Here is a 9301-nt window from a genome sequence, read left to right as displayed (position 1 = left end):
ATGGTTTTTCCAGTAGTCATGTATGGATGTGAGAGTTGGAGTATAAAGAAAGCTGAGCACTGAAGAATTGATGCTTTTGAACTGTGGTATTGGAGAAGACTCTTGAGAGTCCCTTGGACAGCAAGGAGATCAAACCAGTCCATCCTAAAGGAAATCATTCCTGAATATTCATTGGAAGGACTGATGCTAAAGCTGAAACTCCAATACTTTGGCCACCTGATGCGAAGAACTGACTCATTTGAAAAGACCATGATGCTGTAAAAGATTGAAGGCAGGAGGAGAAGGGGATGACAGAGAATGAGATGGTTGGATGGCATCACCGACTCAATGGACGTGAGTTTGGGTAAACTCTGGGAGTTGGTGATGGACAGAGAGGTCTGGCGTGCTGCAGTCCATGGGTCGCAAAGAGTCGGACACGACTGAGCGACTGAACTGAACGCACCATTTCCATGTCCCTGCCTCAAATCTCACTCAGACAAGGCTCAGTGCTGATGAGCTATGGCCCTGGCAGACCCACAGCCACCCCTGAGATTTCTGATTCTTGGAACTCAGGGCCACCTCCTTGGGCAAAGTAGACCTCAGCTATAAAGTGGCCACAGAGCTCCCGAGAGAAAGAAAGAGACACACCCCTTCCTTCAGGGAGCCCCAGTCTGAAGGGAGACACAGCCCCGCCCTCAGGAATCCCCAGTCTGAGGGGAGACACAGCCCAGCTTCAGGGAGCCCCAGTCTGAGGGGAGACACAGCCCCATCCTCAGGGAGCCCCAGTCTGAGGGGAGACACAGCCCTGCCTCAGGGAGTCCCAGTCTGAGGGGAGACACAGCCCTGCCCTCAGGAATCCCCAGTCTGAGGGGAGACACAGCCCAGCCTCAGGGAGCCCCAGTCTGAGGGGAGACACAGCCCCATCCTCAGGGAGCCCCAGTCTGAGGGGAGGCACAGCCCAGCTTCAGGGAGCCCCAGTCTGAGGGGAGACACAGCCCTGCCTCAGGGAGCCCCAGTCTGAGGGGAGACACAGCCCCGCCCCAGGGAGCCCCAGTCTGAGAGGAGACACAGCCCTGCCCTCGGGGAGCCCCAGTCTGAGGGGAGGGAGACACAGCCCTGTCCTCAGGAAGTTCTAACCTGATGGAGGAGACCCAGTCCTCTTGTCAAAGATCACCTGATTTAAAGGAATACATAGCTAATGGCAGAGATACAGTCCTTAGAGACCCTCTGTTCAAAGAGGGGGAGAACTGGCTCCTCCCTTCAAGTAACTCCAAGTAGCTGGAGACAGAACAGAGGCTGTCCTCGGAGACCTCCCCGTCTGAGGGGGGAGACCCTGTCCTCCAGGAGCTCCCCATCTGAGAGAGGAAGGAAGCACAGTGCCTGACTTCAGAGAATCAAGACTCTCACAGAAAGAAGAAGGTGCTTAGAAAGCACTAACATCAATATGAAGAAGAGAGGTCACACACAGGCCCAGCAGAATTGAGGGCAGGGTGTCCCTGTGCCCCTCACACCCTGCATGGGCATCTGGTGCTGGAGCAACTGCCCTGGCAGGCCTCAGTGTCCACCATCCAGGGAGCGGGTTGGCTGGTGGCCCCAAGTTTGCAGTGAGGTCACAGTGATAGGGGCTTACTTGTGTCTGAGAGGAAATATAAGTCTGACCCCAGGGCCAAGAGACCAGGGACAAAAGCGGGGAGAGATTTTGCACCGGGGGCGGGGGGTGTCAAGGAGGGGACTAGGGGCCAGAACAAGTTTTAAAAGACTGAAAAGACTTCCCTGGTGGTCCAGTGGTTAAGAATCCGCCTACCAATGCAGGGGACACAGGTTCAACCCCTGGTCCAGGAAGATCCCACGTGCCGGGGAGCAACTAAGCCTCTGTACCACAACTACTGAGCCCATATGCCACAACTAAGACTCAACACAGCCAAAAATAAATGTTTTTTTAATTCTAAAGGAAAAAAGATTTTAAAGACCAGATTCCCCAGGTGTGGGAAGAAGGCTCAGCGTGAGGGAGAGAGGGAGGCCCTGGGTGGCAGCGGCTGCTCAGAAGTTTCCAGGTGAGGCAGCAGTAAGGGCAGGTCTGCACAGGGGGCTAATTAACACGCATGCCTGACAGCAGCATCGCCAGCCCAGGTCCACCCACCAGGGCCCAGGAGGGACGCGCCATGGAGGCCGGGGCTGCATTTCCTAGTTCACAAACCGTCAAGCCACCCACTGCTGTCGTATGCCCGACATCTTCACTTTAAGGGCTGGGGCAACCCTCCGCTTACATGGTCAGGCACCTTTAGGGCCTGTCAGTGGGACCCTGGTCCCCTGAGCCAGTCCCCAGCTTGCAGCTCACTCTCCTTTCTCCCACTGCTCTTCAGAGACCCTGAGCAGGGTCCTGATTTAGGAGACAAAGTATCTGGTAATACCGTGGGGCTAAGTCAGCTTTTGGCATCACAGCTTCTAGAAGAACCTGCATTTTAAGAGACGTCCCCGGGGAAGAGAAACAAAAGCCTGAAAAATCAAATGGTGGGACTTCCCTCGGCAGGAGAAGCCCCCGACACAGGATGAACAAATCAAAAAAGGAAAAAGGCAGAGAAGGGGAGGCATCAGGTCTGATTTTAAGCGACTGGATGAGCCCCCGGACGTCTCTTTGATCTGCTGCGTGAGTGCCTAGAATTCTTCCCCAGGGGTTGAGTCATCTGATATGACAGCAACAGCAGCCTTCAGGGGTAATGACCCCACAGCACTGATGGAGATCTGGGCTGATTCTACAGGGTGTGAGACTGGTGTCAGAGCCTTCTCTGGAGGCCCGTTTAGATGGGAGGAAGTGGGGAGAGGTGAGGAGGCAGAGGGGCCAGGCAAGGGAGAGGACCCAGCAGTGCAGCCAAAACCATGGAAGTACCACCGACCCAGGACGCAGCAGTGTGACCCTAATAACACTCAACTCGCCACAGGGGCACAGGGTCTGGCAGCCAGGAGGCACACAAATGGATGCTTTCCTTCCTCTCTCAAGCCCTCTCGGCAGGCTGCACTGTCACAGAATCAGGTTTTGAGCACCTGCTATACGCCTGACACCTGAGAACATCACAACCACCTTACAAGGTTAGGCACCGAGAATCCCATTTTACAGATGGAGAAACCGAGCCTCTAAGAGGCCAAGTGACTTGCCCAAGATGATCCAGCCAGGGAGTGGCAGAATCAGGATCACAGCCCCTGGCCCTCTGCCTCTGGAGGCCAAAAGGCCAAGAGTCAGCACCGAACTCGCTGCTAACAGTCCACCACGGCCTTGTGCCATTTCTCTGCCCTTCCTCTGGGCCTGGATTCACCAACATTCTGCATCTTCCCAGCAGATCCTCTTGGCAGTGTGGGCCCCCTGCACCCTGCCATTCCTGGGTTCTCTTCTCAAGGCGAACTGGGAGGATGGGGAGGTGGTAGGGAGGTGGAATGTGCACAAATGTATGTGTCACTGGCACAGTGTCAAGGGATCGCTGCATCCCTGCAAAGCTCAGTGAGCCTATGCAAACGCATCTGTCAATTACCCTTCATTAGCAGCAAATATTAAAAGCCAGAACTGTTCCTGGCCCGGCTGTGGTCCCCAGGCACCCATCTTGGCTGGAGATGGGGTGGGTCAGGGCCCAGCCCAGCTTATCAGGCCAGCCTTATCTGGCCCGGGAGCTACTGGTATATCATAACCAGAAGCTTGGCTCTGGTCTTGTCAACACCAGGAGGCAGCCGGCCATGAGCCAGGAAGCCTAGGGAATATTTCATTAAGTCAGACCCTGGTGCTGGAAATAAAACCCCCAATTAAACACTTCCCCTCCCGGAAACTGCAGCGGCGTCCGATATCAAGCTAACAGCCGCCCTTCCACGTGGATGCGGGCACTCAGGGCTGTTGAGAGGCGCTCATGAATCCATTAGCTCCTGTACCCTGGCAACAGCAGTGGCCAGCATGGACGCCTGGGCCCCCAACTTCCAGGCCGCGATGCCGAGATTCAAAGACGGCAGTCACAGGACCTCCCCAGAGTGCAGGAATGAGGGTCAAAGCCAGGGCTGGAACTAAAGGGGCCGGCTTGGATTCCAGGTGAGGGGCTGTGCCTCACATCAAGGGATAGAGGAAGACCTCAAGCTCAAATCCTGGTTCTGCCCTCAACCAGCTATGGGACCTGGGGCAGACCTCCCTGGGTCTCAGTTTCCTCATCTGTAAAATGGAAACCATGATAACTTCCCAGGTCGGTGGTGTGAAGACTAGAAGTGAGAGCACATGAAATGCCTGGTAGCTGTGTGTGTGTGTGTGTGTGTGTGTGTGTGTGTGTGTGTGTGCGCGCGTGCGTGCACGCGCGCTCAATCATGTCCAACTCTTTGCAACCCCATGGACTGTAGCCCACCAGGCTCCTCTGTCCATGGAACTTTCCAGGCAAGAATACAAGAGTGGGTTGCCATTTCCTTCTCCAGGGGATCTTCCTGACCCAGGGTCGAACCCATGTCTCTTGCGTCTCCTGCACTGGCAGGCGGATTCTTTACCACTAGCGCCACCTGGGTGCCTGGCTGGCCTTCAGAACACAGTCACAGTGAAAGCCCTGCTCCTGCCCAATTCCACCCCTACCCTGGCCCCAATTCTTCAAAAGAGTGCCCTTCACTGGGGCTGGGCTGGAATTTAGAACCCTGCAGCAGCTGAAATCCCTCCAGGACCAGCAGGGGGCCTCGGCTTCCTTCCGCAACCCTGGCCTGCTGCGAAAGCTCCTCCAGGGAGGCACCTGTCAGAGTTACCAAGAATTGTGAGTTATAGGCTATTTTTAAAGCATTTTATGACTCTCCTATAATTAGAACCAAGCTCACAAACAGGTAGGGATCAGGAGAGGGTGCAGCTAATGAGACTGGAATGATTTGTAACAAGCAGCTCAGCTGTTGGCTGGGAAGCGAGGTTGCTGGAGGGCCCTCAGGTGGCAGCAGGCTCTTGGACGCCACTCCAGCCTCTTGGTTTCCAGAGAGAAAATCTTGTGGACACAAGGCATCTCCTCTGGAGCCCTTCCTTCCCTGACTCACCTGCCCCTACCCTTTCCGTGCAATCCCCGGTTCTGAATTAGAGGGGTCTGCGTTCAAGGACTCGGCTGGCATCCCTGGGATGCTGTACAGTTCTGAGTCCCGGCCCCGTCTCCGAGCTGGTGCCTAAACATCCTCCACCCTGGAGGGCCCTCCTCCCCGTCCTCCATCTCCATCCACCTGTTCTTTAAGGCCTGGCCCCAATGACACCTCCCTCTGGAAGCCTTCCTAATGCCACACCCCAGGCAGAAGAGGTGGCTCTGACCTCCCTCGGCACCACTTCCCTGGCTCTTGAGCAACCTCTTCAAGCCCCATGAGAGTCACCCCTTCTCCCCAAAGCCCGCACACTCACACACCTCTAAGGTCTCACTGACATCCCCAGCTCTTAACCCAGACCTGCCCTGGGTAATTGTTTCGAATTATTTCTCGAGTCACTCATTCCTCTGCCCTGCCCTGCGCCCCAGAAGGCTGACCCTTGTGGACAGTATCACTTGAGCTCCCGGCCCTCTGCTGGGTTTAGCTAATGGGAGGCACTGGCAGGAGGTAGGAAGACAGTTGGAAAGAGAGGCTAGGGTATTTCTCCCTTGCTCCCTTTCTGCCTTGATTCTGAGGTTCTGGCAGCGGTTTTTGCCTCTCTGTGACCATGGCCCTGTCCTGCTGGTGGCCTCTCCATCTTCATGACCTCCAGCTGTCATGAGGGCACCACAGCCCTGTTCCTGCCCCACTGGGACCTAGGGCTACTAAAGCTTCCCACTCTTTTTTTTTTTTTTTTAAGCTTCCCACTCTTATAGTCCTGGTGCTTTATGTTCCTTGTTGTTTAATTGCTAAGTTGTGCCTGACTCTGCGATGCCATGAACTGTAGCCCGCCAGGCTCCTCTGTCCATGGGATTTCCTAGGCAAGAATACTGGAGTGGACTGCCATGCCCTCCTCTAGGGGACCTTTCCGATCCAGGGATTGAACCTGCATCTCCTGCATAACAGGCAGATTCTTTACCGCTGAGACACCAGGTTAACCCAGACCAACCTCTGAAGTGGTCCCTCTATCGGGTTCTTTTGAGATTCCCAGCTGAGTGTGTTTTCTCCCAGGACATTGACTAAGATCTGCTCCTCTTTCTTCTTCACATTCCTAATTCCCACGATGACATTTTCACTTAGGGCACTCCCTTGATTAGCCCAAGAAAGTTTCAGAACTGCCCCCTCCTCATCTCCCATGCCCTGGGAGGGGGTGAGGGAAGCTCCCCGTGCCAGCTCCTGCCAAGGGGACAGCCAGGACAGGCCAGAGACAGCGATTATGTTGCAGGAACCCAGGGTGGGTATCTCTGTGGGTCCTTAACTCAGAGAGAGGGGAGAGGGAGGCAGAGTCTCTGATCCCAAGGGTCAAAAAAGGGAGTGAGTTAGCTTGGTCAAAAAAGGGAGTGAGGTGGGGAGCGGTGGGGTGGAAGCTGGCAGGGGGCCTGTGCAGTGGCTGTTATCTTCATGGAGAAAGCAATAAAACCATGTTCGCTCATAAATGGGCACCACCAGGACCTATTTCCTGCTCAAATAAAATTAAAGGTGATGGATGGAGCCGCGAGCAGCAGGCAGAGCTGGGGGTGGCTTAGTGCTGAGTGATGGGCCCTGTCCTGCGCCTGGCTCCCCGGGGTCTAGAGGGCCAGCCAGCCAGCCAGTCCCAAACCTTTGGGGAGCTGGGAACCTGTGTGTATTGAGGGAAGTGGGGAAGACAAGTCAGGTGGGTGGAAAAAATTGACAGAAACCATTTTTTAGGAATTTGAAATCCTCCTAACACCCCCATCACCTGGCTATATCCCCGCTCCCACATGATGTCCAGAGGCACAGAGAGGTTTAGAAGTTCAGTCAAGTGCACACAGCCACTTGGAACAGTGTGAGGCAGAATCATAAGATTTCATCTCCAGGGAGAAGGCAAGCAGTTCACTGCCCTCCTTTGGGGTGGTCCAGCCAGCAGAGGCTCAGGTCGCTCCCCTGTCTCCATGCCCAGACCCACACACACAGGAACACACATGTGCCCGCACGCTGGAGGAAGCCTGGTGCAGAAATGACACACGCTTAATCTGAACCAGACTCCTGGGCTGATTCATGGGTCTGCTATTCACTCACTGTGAGAGCTTGGAAAAGTCATTTAGCATCTCTAGGCCTCAGTTTCCTCCTCTGTAAGAGGGGAGGGTCATTGGAGTACTAAATGAGGTATTCTTAGAGTACTTGGAGCCCTGAAAAGTTGTTGTGAGGATTAAATGACTGTAGGTACATAAAGTGCTTATGGAAGAGCTGCACGAAGGGCACTGGGCCGCTCTGTCTCACCCTGGTGCCTGCCTCTTTCCAGCCCAGGCTCTCAGCATGCCCCTCGGGGTGGTTGGGCATACCAGGAGGGCACAGCAGGAGAGAGAGTCCTCAGGACTCCAGCTGGGACTTCGTCTGACCTCCATTCCATGTTCTGAGCTGAAGCTGACGCCGGGCCCTGCCAGGTGCCCAGATGTTCCACTAAGCAGCTGCCTCCTCCAGGAAGCCCACTAGCTTCCCACAGCATGACCTCCCTCTCACACCTGCTTCTGGGCCAGTTTCTGCTTGGTCTCAGGCCCCTTCAATGCACTGTCATTAAGAGCACAGGCTGCCTTCAAATCCTGGCCCTGCCATTGACACATCATCTAGAGTGAGCTGTGTAAACTTTCTGGGGACTCAGTTCCCCTATCTATATTACAAGCATACAGCGGGTCATTGTAAGGATTACATGAATACTTGCCTTATAGGGCAGGATGGGGCACAAAGCAGGCACTGAATAAGTATCACTATTATAAGACAGTATCTTTTCTCCCTTCCTGAGACTGTGAGCTCTCTGAGGCAAGGGTACTTGTCTCCTGGGACACATGGGGCGGGTGGGGGGGGGGGCACATGGTCTCCCCCTCCAGTCAGAGCTCCCTCTGCAGTCTCTGTAGGTCTCTGCACCCCAAAGCCCCTCTCACCTACCCAATCACACCCTTCCCACCACAAGGTGTCCCCTACAGGCAGGAGTGAGCTGGGGAGGGCCGGAGGACAATCCCACTAAGGCCTGATCACCACTGCCTGGGTTCCTCTGAGCAATGAACCCCTTGAAAAGTCAGGAGGTGGCTCCAGGGCACTATCAGGTAAGCGTTAGTTGCTCAGTCGTGTCCGACTCTTTGCAACCCCATGGACTGCAGCCCGCCAGGCTCCTCTGTCCATGGGATTTTCCAGGTGAGAATACAGGAATGGATTGCCATCCCCTTTTCCAGGGGATCTTCCCAACCCAGGGATTGAAACTGTTTCTCCTGCATTGCAGGCAGATTCTTTACCATCTGAGCCACCAGGGAAGTGGGGCATCTACAAACACATGCATACACACACACAGCAATGACATCTCAAACCACTCCACCCCAAGTACCCAGGAACTGTTCCTGCCTGATCCCTTTCCTGATTACTACATAAAAGCGGGTGCTCACATTTCTTTCTTAAGTCAGAGCCCATGCTTTCCCTACAGACACCTGCCAGTACAAGCCTCAGGCCCAGGTTATACCTGATACCATCCCCTACCACTCCCCACCCCCAAGGAAAGGTAGGCAGACCACCGTGAGGAGGCCTAAAGACCTCCGGGAGTAGGGAGACGGTGTCTCAGTGGAAAGGAAGCAGCAAGCACCCTATGTCAACTCCACCCCCACCCGAGCCTCCTGGACACCGGGGAGGGGAGGTCCATGTGGGGAAGGGGACTCACCGCTGCTGGCCCAGGGTAGGTACCAGGGGCAGCTGACATTCACAAAGGAGCCTGGTGACCCATCCGGCCAGCAGGCATAGTCGTCGAAGGTCCGGTTGCAGAAGAGGTCTGGTGCAGGGGGAAGGCGTTGAGTCCGAGCCTGGCTGCGGCGCGTTCTGCTTTCCCCTGCTCCCCATTGGGGAGGCTACCCAGCAGAAAGCTCCCTGCCTAGCACGTTCCCACCCAACAGGCACCACTTAGCAGCAGAGGGACTTGGAGCCAAGTACTTAAGGTCTCTGTTTTCTCATCTGTAAAATGGGGTTGACTTCCCAGCCCACAGGGCTGAGCAGGGACAAATAGTGTAGGCAGCAAAGATATCAGAGCATAATAAGTGCTTAATACACAATCTTCATGGCCTTTTCTGAAATTCCACACCTCCTGTGACCAGGACGGCGCCTCGGTACCTCTCCAGCCCAAGATCACTTCCTCAGGTGACTGGGTCAGGACCGCAGGTCAGGAACAGAGGCCTGTCTGGTTTCAATCCTCTATTCTTTAAAACAGCCTACACGAGCCCCCTAA

At 55.0% G+C, this 9301-nt stretch overlaps 1 protein-coding gene across 1 annotated transcript in view; it reads right to left on the bottom strand.

Annotated features, from left to right (window-relative positions):
- The window catches only part of GLP1R (glucagon-like peptide 1 receptor), a 36191-nt gene that overhangs the window by 21125 nt on the left and 5765 nt on the right, over positions 1 to 9301 (bottom strand). Inside the window, exon 3 of the mRNA XM_010848742.1 lies at positions 8744 to 8851. Coding sequence (XP_010847044.1) covers positions 8744 to 8851 — 108 coding nt within the window. The remainder of the gene's footprint in view (positions 1 to 8743; positions 8852 to 9301) is intronic.

This window comes from Bison bison, unplaced genomic scaffold, assembly GCF_000754665.1.
Source record: "Bison bison bison isolate TAMUID 2011002044 unplaced genomic scaffold, Bison_UMD1.0 scf7180017864270, whole genome shotgun sequence".
NCBI lineage: Eukaryota > Metazoa > Chordata > Mammalia > Artiodactyla > Bovidae > Bison > Bison bison.
Note: the sequence above shows the minus strand (reverse complement) of the source record. Positions and strands in the feature narration are given on the sequence as shown.